Genomic DNA, 25,966 nt, shown 5'->3' on the forward strand with positions numbered 1-25,966 from the left:
GCCAAAAGTAGACAAAAATCAGATCAGTGGTTGTTGGAGGACGAGGGAGGTGGGGATTGACTGCAGGGTGGCCCGAGGGAACTTTGGGATAAAATTGCTATATGTCTTGACTGAGGTAGTGTTTAAACACTGTATACATTTATCAAAACTCATCAAGCTCTTCACTTTAAAGGGGTGAATTTTACTATATATAAATCATACTTCAATAAACCTGTTAAGACAAACAACAATGTAAATGAACCTCAAAAACGTGCTAAATTAAAGAAGTCAGACTCAGAAGAGTATATTCCATGTGATTCCATTTATAGGAAACTCTAGAACAGGCAAAACAAATCTGTGGTGAAAAAAATAAGAATTGTAGTTGTTGGGAGTTAGGGGTAATAGGCAAGGCATAAACCAGGAAAGGGCATGGGGACTCTTTCTGAGGTGAGGGAAATGTTCTGTGTGGGTTACATGGATGCATCCAGTTACCAAGACTAACTAAACTACCCCTTAAACTCTGTGCACTTCATCATTGTAAGTTGTACCTTAGAAGGGATAGAGAAGATCTGATGGATTTAAGAGGAAGGATGATAAAGAGAAATGTGGCAACATGTTGGATTTGGGAGGTGGCAAGGAGAGTGTTTCTAGCTTTGGGGCCTGGTGAATGGGGTCACCTTTTTGCAAGATAGGAAACTAAACAATTTTGGGCAAAGATACCAGTGCTGATTTGCTGAGTGTGGAGTTCCTGTGGGATATCCTAGTGACAGTGTCTAGGTGGATGTTGGAATTATGGATTTGACATCCAGGAGACACTTGACTAGAGATAGTTAAATGTTATCATATCATTAATTGTAGCCGGGAGAATACATGAGCTTACCCAAGAAGAGAATGGAACTGAGCAGGAAAGAGATCTGAGGATGCCAGAAGAGAAGGAATAAGAGGAGAATCAAAAGAGAGCAGTGTCCTGGAACCCAAGGGAGAAGAAAGTTCCTGTCATTTGGAGGTGGTCGACACTTCCAGATGCTCAGGCTTTTTGGTGATCACAGTCAATTAGTAGACCGTGGAAGCAGAAGCAAATTTTTATGGGGTGGGGAGGGAATAGGCATTAAGAGTTCAGACAGCTAAGTGTAGGTTGCTATTTTAAGAAGCCGTGTTTAAAGCAATGGGGAGAAAGGGGTACAGATGTAAAGCAGAGGTGCAGAGAAGCAGCCTCTTACACTGACCAGTCTCATTTTCAGGTTGCTTTGGTTTGGCCAGGGGCTGAAGGAAATTTTTCTTACCAAGGAAAATTGTCCTGGGAAAATAATTGAATAAGGTTGTAGCAACAGTCTTTGAAAATCATTGATCTGAACAGAGGAACAAAGAGAGGAACTATCAGCACAGGAAAAGCCTGGCTTGTCTGCACCCAATGACAGGGACACTTGGAAATCTCATCCTGGATACTGAATTTTTAAAATTCTAGACCCGGCTGTTTAAACACACAAAAATGAAAAGGTGAGGAAGCTTGATGTTCTCAGCACCACCTTCTCTTTGCCTTTTAAAATCTTTAATATCCATGGAAAAGTCCAACCCTAGTTAAAAGAACCCAGGCTCATGTTTTACGCTGAGTTGTTTATTCAAGAGAGAAATCTGATACGCAGCTGTCTTCTGCCCCTTCCCTCTTCCCTGGCTCCAGCCTTTTAGGTGAGCTGAGCTTTGCACTGTGTCGCAGTGGTGCCCCATGGCCACCTGTGCTTCTTCCTCACTCTTCCGTGACTGATACAGGCGCAGTTAGATATTTTTGTTTGGCACACTCCCCATACACAGTGTTTAGCACCAACAGGTTTTATTCACCGGAATGAAAATTAATTTAGCACTGTGAAGGGAGTTCTTTCTCTTTAGGCCATTTTTTTTTTCTTTCACTTCCCAAAATATTTGTTCTCAGCGTCTCCGCTGAGGTTCCTGTAATTTGCCTGTGATTTTGGGAAATGGTTAAGTAAATGTGGTGGTTGCTGAGTGCTCCCCTGGATTGTTAATCTAACTATGTCTTAATTTGTGGCTGATTCTACAAACCTGATTAATATATGCATTGATCATTATTTTCGCTATGTTCTTCCTAATATGATTACTACTGCTGCTTTATGAAACAGTTTAATCCTGAACTAAATTCAGCTTTTAAAACTGAAGAGACTATTATTTTCTTGAATCAGACAGTGTGCTCTCTTGTTCATATAATGTCAACAAGGACTTCTAGATTGTACATACAGTCAAGTTTTTCCTTTTAAATGCCTTGATCGGTGCTTTATTGCAAAAGGTTTTTCTCAGGATAAAGGGGGAATATCCTGTGGCATTATTGAGGTTTGGGCAAGATATTCAGAATATTCTAGTAGCTATAAAAGGTAAGAATTTGTTACCAAAATAGAGAGGTAAAGGAGTTTCCTTTTATTTACATTTTGAAATGTAGATGATATGTACATTTTATATAGTTACCTGAAGGTGAATCTCATCTCAAACACTCATATAATTTTTTATTAGTTTGCAAATTAAATGGAATCCTGTGTAATTGCTATGGAAGCCAATGCCTTCATGGAGACTTTACCCTAGAGGGTTTAGAATACAAATATCTTCTTGTTTTCACACAGCACAAACCAGATGGAGATTCACTGAGCATACAGGTATTGATAGTGATTAATTCGGAGGGCAGAGGAAACCAGAGGTTGCTAACGAAGTGTCAGAGAGAGAAGTGACTCCCCAGGTTCTACAATGCACAGTCAGGTGGACCTCTAGGTCTCCAGGTTCCCATTCTAGGATTCTCGGCACTGCATCATAAAACTTCAGACTTCCTGTGTTCTGAAATCTTTGAGACCATCTTTTTAGAAGTCTATGTTTATTTTTTTTCTTTTTCTTTCTTAGAGGATTAAGAAAGAAAAAAAAAAAACCCTTGTTTTTGTGGGGAATGGGGTACTGGGGATTGGACCCAGGGGCACCCCACCACGGAGCCACATCCTCAGCCCTATTTTGTATTTTATTTAGAGATAGGGTCTCACTGAGTTGCTTAGCACCTCGCTTTTCCTGAGGCTGGCTTTGAACTCATGATCCTCCTGCCTCAGCCTCCTGAGCCACTGGTATTGCAGGCATGCGCCACTGTGCCTGGCTTAAAAGGAAACAAAAACAAAACCTTCTTTTTTTTTTCTTTTTTTTTTTTTGGTGCTGGGGATTGAACCCATGGCCTTGTGCATGCAAGGCAAGCACTCTACCAACTGAGATATATCCCCAGCCCCCCCAAAAAATCCCTTCTTGGTAAAATGAAATTTGTTTCAGAATGAGTTTCTGAAAAATTTCTGTTGTTCTGTGGGTATGACCTCTGATCACAGTAAGGAATTTAGTCTTTTTCCTTGGAGAAAAGGTGTAATTTCTTTTGAGTGACCCGGGGTGGGAAGTTTGGGAAGTCTGTAGCACTTATGAGACTCATGTTTGGTATGTGTACGTCAAGATGGTACACCACTGTGATTTCATCTCATTAGTGAGAGCATCTCACTAGTAATAATATGAAGAGCTCCAAAGTTAACCTTTCATTCCTGAGTTTGTTAAACGAAATCAGGCAATCTAAGAGTCTTGTTTTATTTCTTGCCGTAGTTGGGGTGGGGCACTGAAGAAGAAAACCAGTAAATAATCCAAAAGCCATAGAGATTTGGTCTTTGACTGTCCCCCCCCCCCCCTTCTTAAATATTAATGGTGAGAAATGGTTTGTCACAATCCTGCTTTGCCATTCCTGGCTTCATCTTTTCTCTTCTGAATTTCTGTCTACAGGCCAATTATTTTACCTTCTGTGTTCAAAGGGAGATTGAAACCATAGGAGAGAGGAAATAATAAATATATTTTACATTTAAATGTCTTCTTGACCTGGGTTACAAAAGCAAGATCTTATGTCTAAGAAAATGTGATGGAAGGACCCTAGAGTGGTGTCTTGAGTATATTTTTCTGTTTTCAGAGTATGCCAGGGAGGTTTGGAGTAGTCCCGAGCAGTGTCGATACTGGATGCACTTGCTTCATTCCTTTTCTCAATAGTTGTTTATCCATGAGCATAGCAGCATCATGCTTGTGAACTCTTGTGGAGTCAGGTTGCTCTCTATGGAGAACTCAGGAACACAAATAGAATGGATGATATAAGCAGGAATTGTATAATATTTTAAAATTAGCTTTAGAACTTGATTAATGTCTTGAACTTGAAGGATTCTCTTCTTTTGTTTCCACTTACTGTTTATACTGTTTCTAGAATTCTGGGGAAGTTGATGGATCAACCCTTTCAGATCTTTGTGCAGTTGTGATGTATTAAATGATCTTGTGTGTTGTGTTGTATTTCTAGAACTATATGGCTTTGATGTGCTCATAGATTCTACTCTGAAGCCATGGTTGTTGGAAGTGAATCTCTCTCCTTCTTTGGCCTGGTAAGTCATTTCCATCAACTTGAAAAGGACAAACAAAAAGTGACCCGAAAACACTTTTTAACGAGGGTCAGGAGGGTCATTTCATTTAGCACTAGAAGACTTTCCCCCTGTTATTAGATAGAGAAGCCTCAAATTTTTAAATGATTTTTTGGCAACCAGGGATCCCTGTTTTCCTAGTCAGTTGCAGTATATGCTTACTGTTTATTGGGCCTCTGGAATGTGATTTCTGCATTTGTTTTTATCCTGAAGGTTTTTTTTTTTTAAAACTTGGTAGGTCTTTTGTTAAGAATAAAGAAATACATATGGTATTATATTCTCTTTATTACAAAGGTTTATACCGACTCAAGTCCACGTATACTGTAAAGCTGGACTTCTGCTTATGTAGCTTGTACCTGGTTCTTTTGCCTCCTCCACGTCCTGGTATCCATCCAAAATTAAAGTCTAAGAACTTCAAAAAATCTTTTTTAAAAAACCAATTCTTGTTTAGAAGAAGGAAAGATACATATTTTTCAGAACTGAGAAGATTCTTCTTACCTCTGCAGCCAGAATTTCTATTAGCTATACACTTATCTAAATAGAAAACCCTAGAGATTTATGCCAAAGACCACCCGGCTGTTGAATTTTAAGGATGAGAAGGAATGGCAGAATGCCAGTGGAGCGAGATCTGGCTTCACCTCGGTAGTAAGGTGTAGAACTGGATGTTACAGATGCTGCAGATGTTATGCTGTACTTTGGCCAAGTCAGCCTTCTGCAGATTACCCAGTAAAGCACCTTAGACACTGTTAGATGTCCCCGGGTGTTGCATCAGGTACAGCATGGAGGGACACCACAGCCAGCCTTTTGCTTTCCATTCATGTTGCTTGTGTTTCTGTGTGGGTTCCTGCTGCATCATTTGGTGGGACTTTGGTATGTTTTGTTGTGTCTTTCTGCATTATTTGCAAGCCTAAGAAAATTGATTTAAAACAGAAAATAAAGACTTAACAGAAAAGTATGAAGGTGGCCAAAGTTTCTTGTCTTGTATGTGAATGTGATTCAACTATTGCAGCAGTAAAACAAAATTTGGATGATGGGCATACTCGTAAAAGAGCATACTAAAAGTCTAAGCCTTTAAAATCTACGGTGATAATGAAGCAATATTCTTGACTTGTGCAAAATTTGAATTGCATAAGACCTTCTGGAATAAAAAGATTACATGTTAGGGAATCAATGCGTTGGTGCTGGGCCTGCCTCACAGAGGGCGAGTTTAACACCAGGCTTTTATTTCTAGTACTTCTGCCCAGATATTCTTGTCTTTTTCCATGGATTTGATGTGTTTTATGTGTTGCTTCTCATCAACATTTGGAAACTCTCCTATATGGGGGCCCATTAGAAGGCAGCTATTCTGTTAACCTATACAATTTATCAATTGTTCTTTTCTTTCTCTATTTTCTTAGTGATGCACCTCTGGACCTAAAAATTAAAGCCAGCATGATTTCAGATATGTTCACTGTGGTAGGTGAGTAGTAGTGTTTTTCAAAACAGTCTCATATAAAAATTAACTAGAGCATCCATTTTGTCAGGCTCCATAGGTATTGCCAACTGGCAGTTCCTAAGCCATGCTGAATGTTTTGTACTAAAAAATTATATTTTCAGGGAAGTGTTTATATGTTTCTACTCCCCCTGGCTCCATCCTGTCCTGAGGCTGAACCACAACTAAGGCTGAGACCTGAGGCATAGGAATTATGAGCTGAGGCAGAGAATTAAGCAAAGATCTGCAGAAAGTGTATTTTTCTCTGAGCTGGGAAAGTGAAACCCACTGACGAAGCCTGGTTACAAAGGAGACTGGCTGTGTTTCTGCTAGACAGTCTCTACTGGTCTCAATATGATCCCTGGTGTAGTATTTATAACCAAAGTGGCCCAAGAAGAAATCTCATTTTAAGTAGATAAGCCAAAACTTTGAAATGGAGATGGGCAGTCAGGTGGATATGATGTGGATTTATTGTTGTTTTTTGAAATTCTCTAAAAAGACATAATAAAATGTATTTGAGATGAACCTAGTACTTGATGTACCAGTAAATGCTATAAAACTTAGCTACTCTATTCTTCTTGGATGGGAATTCACTTCTTTTTAGGAAGTCAGTGAAATTAGCTGACGTCCAATTTCTTAAATGATAGATAATGTACAAAGCCCATTTTGGGAGTAGCCAGTGGGCCACCTTCGGCATTTCCAGAAGTAGATCATGTAGCAGGACAACACTGCTCTCTTGCTTTTGGATACCCAGTAAAAACAACATCATTCTCTAGTCAGATTCTGGAAACCACTTTGAAATAACTTGTTTTTATTAATAACTATGTGTTTTAAAATGGCCATATACACATTTACTCAGGATTCATCAAGAATCTACATCTCTTTCTCAATCAGAGTCACATTTCAGCTACCCAACTAACATAATCATCTTGATGATGGATCTCTGTGATACTTATGACTGTGTAATTGAGTTTGTGCATCTACAGTTGCAGCCAAATCTGCTAATGTCTTAGAAAATGGCAGATTTTAATGTGGCCCATTCCCCATTTAGGATTTGTGTGCCAAGATCCTGCCCAGCGGGCAACTACTCGACCAATTTATCCCACCTTTGAGTCTTCCAGGAGAAACCCTTTCCAGAAACCTCAGGTAAGGAAATTCAGCAGCAAGGAGTCCAGGGGAGGCTTACAAGGAAGTGGCAGCAGATGTAAATGAGGGAGTCCAAGCGCCATGGAGGTGAGGTGGCTTAGGGGAGGAGAATTGGGGATCAGTCTAGACAGGGGGCAGTTATGTTCAGCTGTGGCTAAAAGCTTATGCTTTCCAACAAATTTTTACTCCCTGCCTTTGTTTTGTCTTTTTTCTTGGCTTCTTTTTCTCATGCCTTTCCTTTTGTCTTTCTGTCTCTTTTCAAAAGTTACCTCCCCCTTCCCAAATGGGCATACTCATAAACAAAGCACAGAGAGGGAGCCTATTAATTCTTAGTCATTACTGCATTCTTTCTGATCTTCAGACTAATTTCAAAGATGCTCCCTTGAAATAGCATCTCCCTTGAAATAGCATCTTCTCTACCTGAAATTCTCTTCAAAGGACCCTGAATGATTGTGAGTTATTGATTGAAGCTAAATGAAATAAATGCTCAAAGAAATTTGGGCTTGTCAGAAACATCATTTGATCAAACATTGCTCTGGTCTTTGTGTACTCTGCATTTTTGTTCCACTTAAACCCATCAGCTAACCTCTGTCTGCTCCTTCCGTCCTCTCATCAGTCCCTGTCTGCCTCTACACTGCTGATTTCTTTTCTTTTAATTTTTCTTCTCGTGTAAAAGCTCCCTCTTCCCCGCCTCTGTGCATCGGGTTTGATCACCTCGCATTCCCGAAGTTTTGGAGATACTTTCTTACTAAGTCATCCCACTCTTCAGTGACCGTCACTTCTCATGGCAGCCTTACTTACTTGTTCTGCATGGCGTGGTTTTGCATTCACTGATTCATTGCTTTCAAATTGTCCAGTCTCCTTCACTAGATGTAGGCTCTTTCCTGCTCCCCTCCCTCCCTCTTCTCCCCTTTCCCATCCTTTTGATCCCTTTCACACCCTTACTTCAGCCCTTCACTCCTTTCCTTTTCCCTCCCTTTCCTTCTGTTGCTCTTCCTGCTCCTCTTCCCTTTGCTTGCTGGTCTTATTTAGAGTGGTGCTGGTTCTGTTTGCCAAGCTCATATACTATCATTTATTTAGAGAATTTTCACTAGAACAGGGTTTTCAAACTCAACCTCCAGGCCTACAGGCAGATGATGTCAGTGAGTACCTGCAGCAGGTGTAACGCAGCTAGAGTGATGTGACAGAGTAGGAGAGCATGGACCTCACAGAAAAGGGGCGCCTGTTTAATGTGCTCTAACTGATCACTGCCGCGCGTCAGTGTGGGCCAAAGGGGCTGAGATCTTCCTGTTGTCAAGAGCAATCAGAAATCTTGCTTTTAAATATCAGCAATTAGTTCATTAAAACAAAACAAAACAGTTTTGCAGGCCAAACATAACATTTCTTTGAGCCGGATGCAGTCTGTCCAACCGTGACCCCTGTTCTGAAATAGACTTCCTAAGTATTAATGTGATGTGGAACAGGGTGTACTGTATTTTAAGAGGTATTATCTTGGATTACAAATAAAGGCAGCAGAGTTGTACTTGATTAATGCATCATCACAGATCAAAGGGTTTTTAAAAAAAATTTTAATAAGAAAAAGTACAGGATTAACCTAGGTGTATCGGGAAAGCTTAATTTGGGCAATCACATTCCTTTGCAGGTTATTTCCTATAGCATCTTTGGCAGGAGCCACCAAATTGATATAGAAAGAATTGTGAATGTTTCTGTCCAGTTTTAACACAGTTTCCCAAGTTGCACTTCTAGGGATAACTGTATAACAAGCTGGGATGAGTGAACTCTTCTCTTGGCTTGCCTGTCATTTTTTATTGGCAGTTCTTTGCAAATGGTAGGCAATCTACTTAATGTTTGTTTTGCCAACTGGTAGGTAATGGCATGATATCATCCATAAGCAGCCCATAGGGCTCTTACAGACAGGTGCTAAAGGAACTATAGCCTAGGTACATGTACTGTTTGAAACCAATGGTTAGGAGATGATGATCTTCAGTACTTGGCAGAATTGTGCCCTTGGCGGTGAGAAGTTGAAGATGGAATGCAAATGGTGTAGGAGAAAGTGTGAAAAATACAAATTCTCTAATTTTTCATCCACAAAAGTGTGGGGCTCTTGCCTTTGGTCTGTGCTTGGAGATTGTTTTTTCCTTTTTCATATCATAGATGTAGAAGATGGAAAATGTAGGCATGTTAGGAGAAGATAAGGCTTTATTCCATTTTTCTGTCTTTTATAGCGCCCAGTATCTGCACAGTTTCAATCATCATACACCAAGCAGGTAAGTTCTGGATCATTTGGAGACTTCATTCAAATTTTATTCCCATTTTCAAATGGAAAATCTTTTAGCTTTAACCTTTTATGGTATGTATTTATGTGCTTGTCTTTTTTGCACAGTTGAGTCAGATGAGATAGAATAAACAAAGATTTGCACACAATTACTGTTGGTTATAGAAGGTAAGAGGAGAGGATATGGGAACATGTGGGTCCTCTTCCTGATGGTGACTTTGCTGTGATGGAGACAGTTGAATTTAAATGAGGAACAGGGCAGAGGTATATCTGTTGCTTTAACCAAAATATTCTAGAAAGGAACTATTACAGTTCACAAATGAAACTTGTTTGACTCAGATGTCTTAATGAAATATACTGTTGTTAGTAGCTTAATATTAACAGTGTTTTCACATTGGGTGTTGGGCTGTATTTGAGTTTCTTGACAGATGACATTTCATACATGTAGTGATTTGCAGTCGAATCTTAGGAACCTGCCATGATTAGTGCTTCAGATGATACCTTTAAAAAAAAGGCAAATATCTTTCTTTCTGAATGGTTAGCATTTGCTCTCTTACTGTTCTTATAAGTAGTATATCAGATTAGCCATCACTTTCTTCTAAGCAGATCTTTTTTTTTTGTCTTTTATCTTTTTAAAGCAAAAGTTTAGAAGTTCAAATCCTCTTTCTATTATTTGATGCTCTTTTGATAGGTGTCCTTAAGTGTGTTACTGCAACACTGTTTAGCAAAAAACTCCAGTATACTTATTTTGGCATTTATACTTTCTAATGCAGTTTATTATTTCTGATAAAGTGATTTATATGAAGAAATGAAAAAAAAAAAACTAGATACCTTGTATTCTCTTTGCTAACTGGTTGGTTTGATTGTATAGTATGTGTTATGGGTTTAGATGGTGGAGTTCAAAACTATAGTATATGTGGTGTTTATATTTAGTAAGTCCTAAACATGCTAGCTGCTGTCCATGTCCCCCCACCCCCAAAAGGCTGTTGACTTAAAGAGCTTATGTTCTAAATACCCCTGGAACTGATCTGCTTAAGGAGAACATTAAAAATACTATTTTAGAGACTTCTGAGTTTGATGTCAGAGTATCTCTGATATATAGTTCTGATCTTAATTCTCCTTTATCTATTTTAATCCCATTATATCTAGGTACACTGCTTGAATCATAGTAGGCTGCAGTAGCCTTACTGGAGAGCCAGGCTTCTCTCGCATCTTTGAACACTGTTTACATGACACAAAATCTTTATTTGGTCAACGTTAAGCATGTTATTCTTTGACTCTCGTTCTTGGCAGTGTTCTGTTTTGTCACTGTCTTTCTGTTAGTGAAGCTCTCAACTCCATAGTAGTTCCATCAGAACTAAGAACATTTTCATCATGAAGTCTTAGTACTTTTGCCCCTCGCCTCCCTTTTCCTTTCTATTTTATTGTCTCCATTGACATTTTTCTTTTTCCTCAAATGTCTGTGTCAGATTTTCCACTTGTCAGAAATCGCATTGCCTGCTAGTGTGCAAAGAGCATGGACTTTAGAATCGGATAGGCCTGGGTTTAGATTTGATCTCTGCCGTGGCTAGCTGAGAGACTCGCCACATTCCCTTTACTCTGGGGCTCAGTTCCCACGTCACCCAGTGGGGAGCATGGTACACACATGGAGGTATGGTGAGGAAGAAAGGATGAAACATGTCAAATATTTGGGATAGTGCTGATCGCTCAGTGCATACTCAGAAAATATAGCCTCTTCACACTTTTGAGTCCTATTTTGATTTTCTTTTTTCCATAGTTAACATCTAGAGTTATTCTGATGTTCATCAATCTCTGATCATCTCTTACACATTTGCTGTCACCCACAAATGTTATCTATCTATTTGTTCATTTCTTTATTTTTTCTTCCAGACATTATTGGAGATTCTCAGTAATGCTAAGTATCATTTACTGAGGTTGATATTCTCTTGAGTTGGTTTTAAACTGAATTTCAGTTTTTGTCAGTATATTGTACTCATTATATTATGGCACTAACCCCTGAGTGGAAGTATAATTTAGAATAAACATTTCATGAATTTTTTTCAAACACTTCTCTAAAATCCAAAGACATCAAATATATCTTCTGTTGTCTCCATTTTTGTAATTTTACCCTAAAAGTCAAATTTTTAAAGCATGCTTTAAAATAAAAAAATAAAATAAATAAAGCAGTCTCCATACTACTATTCATGAGACCATTAAATTCCAAATGTTTATGGATTTTTTTTCTTTTAACATTTGTTCCATTATTTTACTAGGAGTTCTTGCTAGACTTGGCAGGTGGTAATCACCAGGAGCATACTTCTTACATTTTTGAAGATTGGTACCTCATTTTTTTTTTTCTTAATCCTCTGGTACCTCCTCAGATGTTCATGATTTTTCAGACATAATTGCAAGTGGTTTGGGGAGGGTTTTTTTGTTGTTGTTTTTTTAAAGCCAGTTTCCATTAGAACAAGATGCATGTCTCTCAGGATTGCTGACGTCCATTTATTCCAAAGTTCCAGACTTTGCCAATCTCTTTTATTATAACACAAGCCTGCTTACTTACTTAGTTACCTCCACCATTTCACAGTTCACCATTTCTGGTTATCATTACATTTAAACCTTCTCTTAGAAACCATTTTTTGGTCCATATCTACCCAGATTTATTAAATGGTCCTTTTCTTTTTTTTTTTTTTTCATTGTAGCACTCCTTCATTTTGCTTTTTAAACTGTGTTTACCTTTTCATGTTCCAGATGGCAAGTTGTATTACATATTAGTTGAGCTATTTCTAGTTCCTTTGGTTTTAATGATGAATTCCAAACTTGGTGAAACTGCATTGGAATTCTTTATTCTTTACATTTGTATTCTGTCAAGCAGATTTTATTTTCTGCCCCTTGATTATGATATCTTTTAGAAGATCTCACCTTTTTTAATATTCTATATTTATTAGGTTCTTATTACTAATATTTGCTAGCTTTCTTTAGGCTGAGAAAATACTTTTTCTGAATCAACATCTGTTTCTTGCTGGTTTGAGTGAGGACACAGGGTTCCTTGTCTCAAAAGTTTAACATTCTCAGTCAATTCTTCCTTAGAAATAATGGTTAGATACATAAACACTTCTTCTTTGGTAGGTTTCTGAATCATACATTTTGCTCAGGATAATTTAACATCTTTGATGCATGTTGCAAGGCAGAATTCTTACCTCGGCTATAATTTAGCAGTTTAAAATTTATCTGGGCACCTGGTAGTCTAAATCATGTATCATCTAACCAATGGCAACAGGTCTCTTTTAAGTTCAGAGAGGACTTATTGCCTTACTTTTAGTAAGTCAGCCCATTGAAACATGTGATTTATTATATCTGATGTGCCCAAGGTCAAAACCACAGAATGGCTTACATTTGTAGTGTTTTGTCTTTGTTTCTGATAGTTGTGATAACCTTTCATCTCAGTCTGATTTCTTTGTTTTCTTCGCTGTTAGTCTCCAAGTGTGTCTCCTTGACACTCACAAAACATCTCTTTTCTCTCGTCTCCCCTTTTTTAGTTCTCTGCCTTTGTTCTCATCTTTATTTTATTATATCATTTGCATGAGTACTCTGTTCTTACAGTATTTGAGATGATTTTAAAAGACCTTTAAATAGCATCGAGTAAGGCTACTTGACTTTGGAAGAGTTCACTGCCAGTGGTTTCAGGTGGTGTTATGATCAGAGCCATCCTGTCCCATGTGAACCAGATCAGTATCTTTTGACAAACAGTAAGTAGGCTGTGATCACAAGAAAAGTCCTTGACCCTTTCCATTTAATATTTTGGCTTTTCTAAATTATACACTAAGTAAGTATCATACTTCAAGATTTTTGAAGACATGATTATATTACTTATCTTGGTTTCCTTCCTAAATCATTAAACTTTCCCCTTTTTACCTTCTCACATACTGTTTAATGTATTCCTAGAGACTGAAGGGAATTAAAGTATTTCCTAAAACTTTCTGCAAGTTCTAATTCTAAATATGATTAATTTGTTTGTCAGCACATTCATTCATTTATTTGTTCAGCAAATATTTGTCGATCTACTCCATGCTAAATACTGCTCTAGATGGTGGAGATAACCACCATAGTATGAATTAGACAGCTAAAAGTCTCTGTCTTCACGTGTTGATGACATCTGTTGATTTCATGGTTTTTCTTTATATAGGTATCTTCTGTGGAGGTCTCTATCAAAAAATCTAGTTTTTATAACTCCCTTGCTGCTTTGAAAATCAGTATTTTTCTCTCCCTATGTCCAAACCATTCATGTTTTTGTGTATACCTGGGTGTACCGGTGTGTTGGGACTGGCCTAACAATAGGCTGTAGACTGGGGTGGTTTAGACAACAGGAATTTATTTCTCACAGTTCTGGGTGATGGAAAGCACAAATTCAAGGTCCCAACAAAACTTATATTTTATTCCAACTTTATTTTGACTTTTAGGTAGTTCTATCCTGTATGCTCACGGGACCTTGTCTTATGTGTACCTGGGGGAAAGCTTGTAGGCGTGAGCAAGCTCTCTGGCACTAATCCCAATATCCCAAGGCCCCACCCTCATGACTTTATCTAATCCTAGTTACCTTTCCGGGGCGCCATCTACAAGTGACATCCAAGGGACTTCACCATGTGAATTTTGGGGACACAAACATCCATAGATAGTCTATTCATGGACACAGTCATTGTTGTATACATTGGGGCTGCTTCTCCCTAGTTGAAGTTTCTTTTGGGAATCTAGTAGGCAGTTTGCTTCCATAGTCCTTGAATTCTTACTTTTTCTACTAGGAAGATTTATATGTGTTATTTTATCAGCCACTTGATCTATTTAGAAAATAGAGTTATTATCATGCTTCAGCCATCTGACTTCCCTTGCTGCCTTTCTGTGTCTCTGCTTGTACAATATCAGTTACTTAAGACTTTTGTAGTCAGGGGGTCTCCCTGATCCTCATTCAGAAGCTGAAATAGCTCAGATTGTTTGTTGGGATCCTTGATGAACACGGCTTTGTGACAGCCTCCTTGAAGTCTCTTAAAGTCCGGCAGCCACACGTCTCCTTGGCTGAAGCTTTCCCTTGCAGCTCTCTTCTGCGTCACTGAGGATCTCATCTCAGTATTCCTTCCTGAGGTTCTAAAACCTGCCACAAGCAGCTTTTCCATCTGTGACTTAACGATTTGTTCCTTGGTTTTGTGTCTTATGTCCCAATTCCCCTAGCTCTCTCCTTCCTCAGTGCTAAAAAAAAAAAATAATAACAATTCCTTACTGGAATAAATACACATTTCCTTTTCTTTTCCGTGAGACTGTTTTCAAGTTTTTTTCCCCCATATCTTGACATATTGGATATATTTTAAAACCAAGATTAGGAGTAGGTGCTGGCTTACAAAGCTCATGGACACCATTTCTTTTACCTGGCTCTTTTTTCTCTCACTCATAGTGTTTTTCTACTATTCTGTATTCTCTTCTGGCTTTTAACTTTACTAGTTTAACTTTATTATCTGTTTCCCAAGGTTTCAGGCCAAGAGATTAGTTACATAAACTGGACTATAGATTTGAGCTTTATATATGCATGTTTGGAAAGATAACGATGTTGAGGAAATAGAGGGAAATGAAGCAGAGAATGAGAACTTTTTTTTAATTTTATTTGCTTTTATGTTCTTCCCCTTAGCGCTCCCGTCCACTCTCTGCCAGTGATGCAGAAATGAAAAACCTTGTGGGCTCCGCCCGGGAGAAGCTGCCAGGGAAGTTATGTGGTTCTGTGCTTGGTCTGTCAATGGAGGAGGTAAAGTCACTCCGTTTCAGTCCTTTGTAGATTACCACAGGGCTCAGTGAAAATTAGTGAGTAAGTGATAATATTTACAACAAGCTCTTATATTGAAAAGAGAAAGATTCAAGATGGAAGAAGCTGCTCAGAAAACATTTTAAATGCAGTTAATATCTCCCTGCGTGCTTTCATCATATTCTTGGATGATAAACTCTTTTTTTGTCCAATAGCCACATAGATTTGAGTTTTCAAAATAGGTACTTATAGCCAGATGTGATGGTGCATACCTGTAATTCCAGCAACTCTGGAGGCTGAGGCAGGAGGTTCACAAGTTTGAGGTCAGCCTCAGCAGCTTAGTGAGGCCCTAAAAGCAACTTAGTGAGACCCTGTCTCAAAATAAAAACTAAAAAGGGCTGGGATGTGGCTCAGATCCCCTAGGTTCAAATTCTGGTACCAAAAAACAAACAGGTATTTGTTTTATTTTCTCTTCCTCCATATAGATTAAAGTTTTACGGAGGGTAAAGGAAGAAAATGATCGGAGAGGTGGATTTATTCGCATATTTCCTACATCTGAGACATGGGAAATATATGGGTGAGGTGACTACCTTTTTTAAAAAAATCTGTACTTTGAGTCCATAGAATTAGATTTATTGTGACACAGTTATCATTCCTCCCATGCAGTGCCTTTGTTATTTTGTTTATTTAAAATAAATAACTAGGTCATCAACAGTAGTTAATTCACCTGTATGGTATTCCTTCCCACCTCCCCCTTCTTTTTTAAATCTCATGACTCCCTCTTGACTAGTTCTCCAACCCAGGGTTAGACATTGCCCTAAATTTTGTGTATCTAATGATCTTGTCTTGAAAAATTGTATGTGCCTAAACAGTATATTTTTCATTTTTAATAAATCACTGAGATCTAGTTTACATGCAACAAAATGCATTCATATACATTATGATGATGACCCTAGGGTCTCAGACATCAACTGAGCTGCTTTGTCACTATAATTTTTCTAGAATTTCATATGAAAGACTCCATTTATGTCCTGATTCTTTTGTTCGGTATGGTGTTTTTGATTTATTTGTATTGTCTGAAGAAATAAGTCGTTAGTGTGTACTCATGGATCGTGTGACTGTCCTGTAGCCTGTTTTATCCATTCACCTATTATGAGCCCCATGGGTTGTATTCAGCGCTCAACTATTATAAAGAAAGATGCCATCAACATTCATGTACAAGTCCCCATGTGCTTTTAGGATCTCATTGCTCTTGAGCAAATGCCTCAGGGTGGGATAGATGGGTTGTGTGATAAGCTGACCATCCTTTCACATTTATCAGTGATTCAGGAAAGCTCTGGTTGGTCCCTGCCTTGCCAATACTTAGTATTGCCAGACTTTTTAAACTTTAGGCAGTTGAGTGTATCTCTGTAGTTTTGACATTTTTCCTCTGAGGTCTAATGATATGAAACATGTATTCGGATGCTATTGACATTTTTATATTTTGTTATTGTGTTACAAAGGATGTGACTACTTCTGGGACAGGTCTTTCCATATATACATGGAAAAAAACATATTTTCTCCAAGTTGAAGCTAACTTTTATTCGTATGCTCTGCAGGGCCTTTTATGAAGGCTGAGGCCCTTTGTATTTCTTGTCTGAGATCCGTGCCATCCGCAGCTTTGCAAAGCTTTTTCTCTTGTGTTTTCTTCTGGAGTTTTGCAATTTCAGCTTTTATTTCAGGTCTATAATATGTCTTGAACTAAATGTTTAGGGCACAAATTTCCTTTTTGAGTTTCTTCTTAGTGACATGCCATGCATTTTCATTATTTTGGATTTTTTTCGTTCTATTTAAATACTTTCTGATTTCTCTATTGGTTTTCTTTATGGCCCACAGGTTCTTTAGAAGATACAATTTAGTTTTCAAATATTTGGGGTTTTCCCAGAGATCGTTGTGTTATTTATTTCCAGCTTACTTCTATTGAGAACAGATTTCATATAACTTACAGCTTTTTTAATTTACTGAGATTTGTTGTATGGCCCGGTATACCATTCGTCTTGATAAATGTAATATTACATTGAAAAGAACATGCAGTCTGTTGTTGGATGGAGTGTTCCACAGCCATGTGGAGCTTGACGGTGTGATTCAGATCTTCTCTATCTGTTCTAGTTTCTTCAACTATTGAGAGAATAGTGTTGAAATCTTCAACTATAATTGGTGAACACAGGAAAAGCAAAACTGATAGAGTCTTGCTAATTTGCCCAACTGGCCTCAAAATTTTAATCCTTCTGCCTGAACTTCCTGAGTAGCTGTGTTTTTACAGGCATGTGCCAGCACACCTGTATTCCCTCCTGTTTTTCTTTTTTTGGTAAAGAGAATTGAACCCAGGGGTGCTTAACCACTGAGCCACATCCCCAACCCTTTTTATTATTTTGAGATAGGATCTCGCTAAATTGCTAGGGCCTCTCTAAATTGCTGAGGCTGGCTTTGAACTTGTGATCCTCCTGCCTTGGCTCCCAAGTTTCTGGGATTATAAGAGTGTGCCAGCATGCCTGATTCTCCTAGTTTTTTTCCCCAGTAGTTTGATAATTTTGAGTTCTCCATTTGAATCTTTAATTCATTTTAGTTGATTTTTTTTTTAATATGGTAAAGGAGAAGAGTCTAACTTCATTCTTCTCCACGTGGATATCCAGTTTTTACGACACTATTATTGAAGAGACTGTTTTTTCCCCGTTGTATTCTTCACAGCTTTGTTGAAGATTGGTTGGCTAATAAGTGTGTGGATTTATTTCTGGGCTCTGTTGTCTGTTCTGTTGGTCTGTGTATCTTGTTTTTATGCCAGTACCATGGTATTTTGGTTACTATTACTTTGAGGTCAATTAGTATAATGCCTTCAACTTTGTTCCCTTTGCTCAAGATTTTGTTACCAGAGTTTTAGGATAAAGGCTCTGATTCCAAGGATTTCAACAGACTAGTTTGGCTGCCTATTCCAAAATGCCAATTGAGGAGACAAGCAGTGGTGAAGGCAAGAAAGGAGCCTTAATTAAAGTGGCCACACTGGGAAGAACAGAGAAAGGTCTAGTGACCTAAGATCTGTCTTTGAGGAACTGGCAGAAACTTTGAGGTTTTATGAACAAAGGCAAGGGCCAGGGTTTTGCATAGCCTTTGCTCATAAAGTCTCAAAGACAGATCTTAAGTCACTAGACCTTTCTCGGGGGCAGAGAGGTTGATGCATATCTGGCAAAGCAGGTAATCTTGGTCAGACCAGGGTCAGCTTGATGATTATCTCAGGACTGGTTTTACGAAGTTCTGGGTAAGTTTTCATTGCTTGAGGGGCAGTTTGGTTCCTATCATGAAATGATTATTCCTGCTTAGGGGGGCAACCTCTGCTCCATCATGGGGTAATTGCTCCTGCTTACAGGGCTTATCTCATCATGGGGTTGTCTGTCATGAGGCTTGCTCTTGCTTGGGGATGGTTTTGGCTCCTTTTTACAAAGATGTTTATTGGTGTGGCCTGTTGTTTCTGGAATTCAATGCAACTACAGGAGAACTCAGAGGGAAAACGTCATAGGAAAAATGGAGTTAATTAGGTCAGCAACTAGGCCTTCCTTTAATTGCTTTCCCTCTTTGGGGTCTTTTGTAGATCCACACAAATTTCAGGAGTTTTTTCCCCTGTTTCTTGAAGAATGGCATTGGTATTTTGATAGGGATTGCTTTGAGTAGTATGGACACATTAACACTATTTACTCTTCCAATTCCTTAATAAATGGATGTCTCTTCGTTTATTTTTATTCAGTTTCTTTTATCCATGCTTTATAGTTTTCAATATAGAGATCTTTTATCTTCTTTGTTAAATTTATTCCTAAGCATATTTTTTTCTAACTATTGTAAATGGGATTGTTTTGTAATTTGTATTTCAAATAATTCACTATTAATGTATAGAAATGCTTCTGATTTTTATATGTTGAGGTTTTTTTTTTAATCCTGCAACCTAATTAAATTAGTTCATTAGATCAAACAGTTTTTTAGTGTAGTCCTCTAGGATTTTCTATATATAAGATCATGTCATCTACAAATGGGGACAATTTAATTTCTTCCTTTCCAGTTGAGATGCCTTTTATTTCTTTCTCTTGCCTACTTGCTCTTGCTGGGACTAACTACTGTGGTGAATAGAAGTGGTAAAAGGGGGGCAGCCTTATCTTAGAGGAAAAGCTTTCAACTTTTCCTTGTTCAGTATGATGTTAGCTGTGATTTTTCTGTGTTTACATTTCATTTATACTTAGTTTTTTGAGAGTTTTTAATCATAGAAGAGTTGTTACATTTTCTGCCTCTGTTGACGTAATGTCTTCCAGTTGTTGATTTGTATTTGTTGAGCCATCCTTGCATTCCTGGAATGAATCCCAATTTATCATAGCAAATGGTCATTTTTAATGTGCTGTTGAATTCAGTTTGCTAGCATTTTGTTGGGGATTTTTGAATCTAAGTTCATCTGTCTTCATATAGTTTGTGTGTTTGTGTGTGTGTTTTCATCTGGTTTTGGTATCAGAATAATGCTGGCCTTGTAGAAGGAGTTTGAAAGTATTCCTTCATCATTGAATTTTTTGGAATAGTTTGAGAAGAATTGGTGTTCGTTCTTCTTTAAATATTTGGTATAATTAATCAGTGAAGATATCAGGTTCTGGGCTTTTTTTTCTCTTTTTTTTTTTGATCAGAGACTTTTTATTATTGATTCATTCTCATTATTTGTAACTGATCTGTTTTCATTTTTGTTTCTTCATAAGTCAGTCTTGATAAACTGTACATGTCCAGGAGAGCACCATTTCTTCTAGATTACAAGCCAGTTTATTGTTCATAATACTCTCATGATCCTTTGTGTTTCTGATATCAGTTGTAATATATCTTTTTTTCTAATTTTATGGATTTGAGTCTTTCTCTTCATTATTTTAACTGCTGGTTTATTGATTTTGTTTATCTTTTCAGAAAACCAACTCTGATTTTTATTGTTTCATTTCTTCTACTAATTATGGGTTGAGTTTGTTCTTGGGTTTTCAATTCTTTGGGGTACAACATTAGGTTGTTTGAAATCTTTCTTCTGTTTTGATATAGGTATTTACATGGTATATCTTTCCCCCTTATTTTACCTTTTATCTATCTCTATCTTTATAGTTAAGGTGGATTTCTCACAGATGGTATGTGGTTAGTCTTGATTTTAAAATTTAATCTCTGCCTTTTATTTGGAATGTTAAAAATATTTACATTTACCATAATTTTACATATGGTTGGGTTTAAAAATGCCATGTTACTCTTTGTTTTTTAGTTGCTATAATTTTGTCTCCTTTTTATTTTCTCCTGCTGCCTTTGTATTAATTGATTTCTTTTACCTCTTTGTTTTACTGTTTTTAGGGCTACTATCCTAGAGTGAATGCACATCTTTGACTTATTGCAATGTCACCTTCAAATAATATTATATTAATTCATGTATAATGTAGGGACTTCACAACTAATATACTTTCCATTTCCTCTTCCTATTGTTTGTGTTATCATTATCATATATTTTATTTCTATGCAAGTTCCACAGTAGATTGTTAGTTTTGACTTGAATAATGAGTTATAATTTAAGGAAATTGAAACATTTATTACTATTTTCAGTGTCATTCATTCTTTTATGTCAGTTCAGGTTTTTATCTGGTATCATTTTCTTCTATCTGAAGAACTTATTTTAGGATTTGTTGTAGTGTAGGTCCAATGGCAACAAATTCTCTCTTATGTTTATCTAAGACAAGTATTTGTTTTTCATGTTTTTTTTTTTTTTTTTGTACCAGGGATTGAACTTGGGGGCACTTGACCACTGAGCCACATCCCAGCGCTATTTGGGCTGTGGGCTCATATTTTTCATCAAATTTGGAAACTTTTGGCCATTATTTCTTCAAATAATTTTTTTCTAGTTCCCTCCTTTCCTTTATTTTTCTAGGACTCTGGTTACATGTTAAATTGGTTCATATTTTGCAAGTTTATCAATGTTTATATTTTTCAGACTTTTTCCCTTTCTTGCCTTCATTTTATTAATATTAATCTTTATTAATGCTAGTCTATTAATTCCAGTGAAATTTTCATTTCAGATCATTTATTTTCATCTGTAGAATTCCCATTTCTTTTTAATGTTTTCCTTTGCTCTTTTTCATTTTTATTTTGTTTTTGTGTGTGTTTGATTTCTTTTAGATTCTTGTGCATATAAATATAGTAACTTTTTAAATCTTTTTCTTATTCTGTTATTTCTGTCATTTCTGGGTCTATTTCTGTTGACTGATTTTCCTTTTGTAAATGGTTTACATTTTTCCAGTTTCTTCATATGTATAGTAATTTTTTGATTGGATACTGACCTGTGTGTGTGTGTGTGTGTGTGTGTGTGTGTGTATTTGTGCGAGTATGTTTTGTTGTACTGGGAATTGAACCCAAGGGCACTTAACCACTGAGCCACATCCCCAGCCCTTTTTATGTTTATTTCTAGTTTTTATTGTGAGACAAGGGTCTCACCAAGTTGTTCAGACCTTTCTTAATTACTGGCCTCAAACTTGGAATCCTGCCTCAAATTTGTAGTCCCAGGTTGCTAGGATTACAGCATGCATCACCATTCTCAGCTTAGGTACTGACCATTATAAATGTCATATCTGACTGAGTGTTTGGATTTTATTGCCTTCTTAAAATCTGTGAAGTGTTTGTTTGTTTTTTGTCAGGCACCTCAGTTACTTGTAGATCAACTAAATATTTTTAAGCAAATTTTTAAACATTATTTGGTTTATTGAGAATACCTTTTTTTCCTAGATCTTGGACAGTTCTGCCACTAAAGATTCCTTTGGGATAACTGCTCAGTGACTCCCATTTATAAGAAGATCTCTCCTGACTAGTGAAACTCAGTTTGCAGGCTTGTGTGAACTCTGGGAGTTTGGTTTCTGCTTTGTTCTTTGTTCTGACAGTTGCTTTTCGCTTAGCCTTGCACTCTGTGCCTGAGTGGATTAGTATTCACCAGAGGACTCTAGGGACCCCTGTTTGGGATTTCCTCTTAGGCACAGGTTTTTCCTCTGCAGCTCTCTTCTCTGAAAACTCTGGCTGCTTCCTAGAATTCGGATCTCTACCATCTCCTCTGGGAGACTATTGGGAGACCTTTTCTTATATAGTCTGGAGATTTTTAATTCCCTCTATCAGGGATCACAGTTCTGTGCTGCCGGTTGTTTGATATCTGAAGACGGTTGTTTCTTTTATGTCATACACTTTTCTAGCTCTTTGTGCTAGGAGTGCAGGTCCTATAGCAGTTATTGTCTTGTGTAGAAGAAGAATTCTATTGTTATAAATGCTTTTGACCTTTTTCTAAACAAAATGGCATGCTTTATGTACGATTGCTTTTTCCATTAAGCATTATGATACTAAGGTCCATGTGGTTGCCTGTAGCTATACCTCATTCCTTTTCGGTGCTTTATTTTATTTTACTATGTGTTTGTACTACTGTTAATTGTCCCATTTTCCCTGTTGAAGGTCATTTGACTTCTTTCTGGTCTTTTGCTGTGCTATATATATTCTTGAATATGTCTCCTGAGTATGTATCTAGGAATGAATTGCATGCTGGAATCCCAGTGGCTCGGGAGGCTAAGGCAGGTGGATTCTGAGTTCAAAGCCAGCCTCAGCAACAGTGAGGCGTTAAGCACTTCAGCGAGACCTGTCTCTAAATAAAATACAAAAAGGGCTGGGGATGGGGCTCAGTGGTCCATGCCCCTGGGTTTGGTCCCCGGTACCAAAAAACAAAAAAAAAAAAAAACAAAAACAAAAAAGAAAGAAACAGTTTCCTGTCTATATCTCGTGCCCTTTCTGCATCTCCGGGCCTCACTTCATTTGACGATTTCTACATGTGTGATGTGGTCGATTTCTACATCTGTAATGTGTACCTTTATCTTTCAGATTCATTTTCTGAATTTACTAATATCACCTTTTATTAACCCAAGAAATGCTGCCCTTTTTTTCTTTTTATTTTCTAAGTTAAGTCCTTTTTCTTTATTCTTTTCATTTATTCTACTTGCTGCTACTCTGGTATTTTATAATTTTAACTTGAGCAGTTGTCTACTCACCTGCCACTTTTAAAACAGCGTATTTCTTTAGAACAGTATGTAAGTAACCTGTCCTTTCTGTGCTTGGTTCATGTTTTTATTTCTATATTTTCCTCTTGAGCTAAGCTCATGCAATAACTGCTTTCTTTCTTTGTCCTTCAGGTCCTACCTCGAGCACAAAACCTCCATGAACTACATGCTGGCAACACGCCTCTTCCAGGACAGGTGGGGATTTGCTAAACTCATAAATTTAGGACTAGGTCACAAGATTAGGACAAAGTGTATGTAAAAGAAAGAAAGAAGTTGATAATATCAAAACGTTTGTAAAATCTGTGATAAAAGAACCTTGCGGAAAACGTACACACTTCATTTTTCAGAATCTATCAGTAACTCTCAACACTTTGAAACATTCTCAGAAACCCAAATTAAACCATAAAGATCTTTGAGCAGTCTTAACAGATGCCATTCCTACACATTGTCTTTTGACCTTAGGCACAATTTTAATAGAACAGGTAGTTTTTCTAGACCAGAAGAGATTATAATTACCAGATCAGAAAAAGTGGAGAGAAAGGAATTTACAAAATAAATTCACTGATACTTGTAGGAAATGGCAGCTGATCATCTCGGCACAAGAGAAAATAGGGAAAGGATGGAGAACAGACACTGGAATTCAAGTAGCATGGTGACCAGGTGTCACTTAGTCCCACAGAGTTCAGTGGCCCCTGAGACACAACTGCATTGAACGCTCTTCAGTAATTATCAAAACCTGGCACCTGAGTTATTCAGAGAAATCGTATTATTTTGAGAGTATCTATCTTTTTTTGATGATTCTTAAAACAGAGACCCAGATTCCAGCCGTCATGGCTGTGTCCCCCTGGATCCTTGACTTTTTCACATTCCATTGTGTCTTTTATCTTTTCACTCTTAGAGATTTCTTGAAACTTGTCTTCTAAAACTCTAAATTGATCCTCAAGGTTTTTGTCTTTTGGATTTTTTTTGTTGTTATTGTTCTTTGATTTTAGAATTCATTATCCTCATAGAAGAGAAGCTGTTTAATTTACTTTTTTATTTGGAGAATATGATTTTGATATCCAAGAACTATCTTCAATTAGTTTTCATATTTTATGGATATGAACTCTTTTCAAATCTCAGTCTTAGTTAAGTTCCTTTTAGCTTTTGCATTATATAATTTATCTGTATTGATTTTGTTTTTTCACTTTGTTCTTTTTGGTTTTTATTGTCACATATCTGCAAATATCTGGTGAGCTCTGCCCGTTTAGTCCTCTTGAGAAGGACTGGGCCCTTTGGTGGTTTGCCTGGTTTTCTTACAGGTCATCTAGAGAGATTCCTGACCTGATATGGACCCTGCCTGAGGCTGGATCTTCTATTACTTGGGTTTCCTGAGGAAGAAGGGTACAGCAGACAAACTGGGGACTACTATGTTAGCCAAAATTAGGAAGCATTCCCTTACAAGTAACATAACAATCAAAAAATTTAGGACTATAATAATAGATGTGCTTTGCTAACACAGGAAATAGCAAAACCTAACAGCAGGCCTGAAAATTACCAAAACTTCACAGAAAAAATATTGATAGTATTTTGAGATCCCTGTCACAATTCTAAGTAGTATGAGAAAAGATGTATTTCTTTTGATAATGAAGTTATACTAATTCACTACTATGGATTCCTACATTTATATGGAGGAACCTTTTCATTAGAGGAGATAATGTTTTTGTATCTTAAGTTGTTATATTCCCTTCATTCTTTCTTCAAGTCCCAGTTAACAAGTCCTTCTTATAAAGCATTCTAGAAATTTGGATTAAGAAAACATAAATTTCCTTGTTCAGTAAAGAATGCCTTCATGATTACTCTTGCCTACCATTTTAGCCTAACCCATGGCCAATGAGGCCGTCTTTACTTGCCATTTTACAATTCCTTATCCTTACAAACTCTCTTTCCCTTGCAATGGACTTTTCGGTTGTTAACTAAATTCCTATGTTCTTCTTCCCTTCAGCCTGGACTAGGAGGCAGTATTCTCATCCCTTATTTTACTCTTCAATCTGGTTTAATTTTCCAGATTGTAGTGTAATTTCCTTTTTGCTAACTTGTGTTTTATAAGTTGGCCCTTTAGAGTGGGTAGTTTGTTATATTTGTTTATGTCAAGAACCTATCTACCACATCGTAGGCAGACACACAAAACCAGGCATTGAAAAAATGAAATTGCATTTGTTCCAGATTCTGATATATTCTAGTAAATCTCTTCAGTCTGAATTGATGTACTTCCTCTTGCAAATCCAATTGTGTTGTTAGAAGCACTTTCAAACTAAGTCTCCTTGTTTCTTATAAGTTCATTTTGTTCACCTGCCTTCTCTACCGACTCCTCTGCCTGTCTCCCTGGCACATAATATCATATATAAGTGTCTTACTCAGTGGCCCTAGTTGTAAGCCTGGCTACATATTTGTAACTCCTGGGAATCTTGTAAATCACCTTTGTGCCCTGGCCCACCCCTAGAAGGAAGTCCTTACTAAGAGCTGCCCCACTGATTATAATGTGAAGTCATGATTACAGATTACTGGAGAAAGCTTTCATGTAGCAAAGGAGTTAAAGTTGCCTTGAGACTTTTTGATGATATTGTGACAATATCAGGGATATAAGATGTGGTAAAGACAAAAATCTTGGTAAAGACAACTTTTCACTTTACTTTTTAAAATAAATATAATCTGCATTGCATTTGTCTCTTAAAAAAAACCCATAAGTTACGTGCTGAG

At 37.4% G+C, this 25,966-nt stretch overlaps 1 protein-coding gene across 21 annotated transcripts in view; it reads left to right on the plus strand.

Moving 5' to 3' along the window:
• The window catches only part of TTLL5 (tubulin tyrosine ligase like 5), a 268,480-nt gene that overhangs the window by 64,420 nt on the left and 178,094 nt on the right, over positions 1 to 25,966 (plus strand). For 15 of the 21 annotated variants that reach the window (XR_014021375.1, XM_081289244.1, XM_081289238.1 and 12 more), the window contains 7 exons: positions 4,328 to 4,409; positions 5,843 to 5,904; positions 6,968 to 7,062; positions 9,288 to 9,329; positions 15,012 to 15,125; positions 15,608 to 15,699; positions 23,360 to 23,422. Coding sequence is in view for 20 of the 21 variants with exons in the window: in XM_081289244.1 (XP_081145370.1) it covers positions 4,328 to 4,409; positions 5,843 to 5,904; positions 6,968 to 7,062; positions 9,288 to 9,329; positions 15,012 to 15,125; positions 15,608 to 15,699; positions 23,360 to 23,422 (550 nt within the window). In the remaining variant the exon portion in view is untranslated. Of the gene's footprint in view, positions 1 to 4,327; positions 4,410 to 5,842; positions 5,905 to 6,967; positions 7,063 to 9,287; positions 9,330 to 15,011; positions 15,126 to 15,607; positions 15,700 to 22,037; positions 23,258 to 23,359; positions 23,423 to 25,966 lie in introns of those variants that run through there. The other 6 variants (XM_081289251.1, XM_081289253.1, XM_081289254.1 and 3 more) reach the window with 3 other exon arrangements.

This window comes from Spermophilus citellus (assembly GCF_964194105.1).
Source record: "Spermophilus citellus genome assembly, chromosome: 4".
Classification (NCBI taxonomy): domain Eukaryota; kingdom Metazoa; phylum Chordata; class Mammalia; order Rodentia; family Sciuridae; genus Spermophilus; species Spermophilus citellus.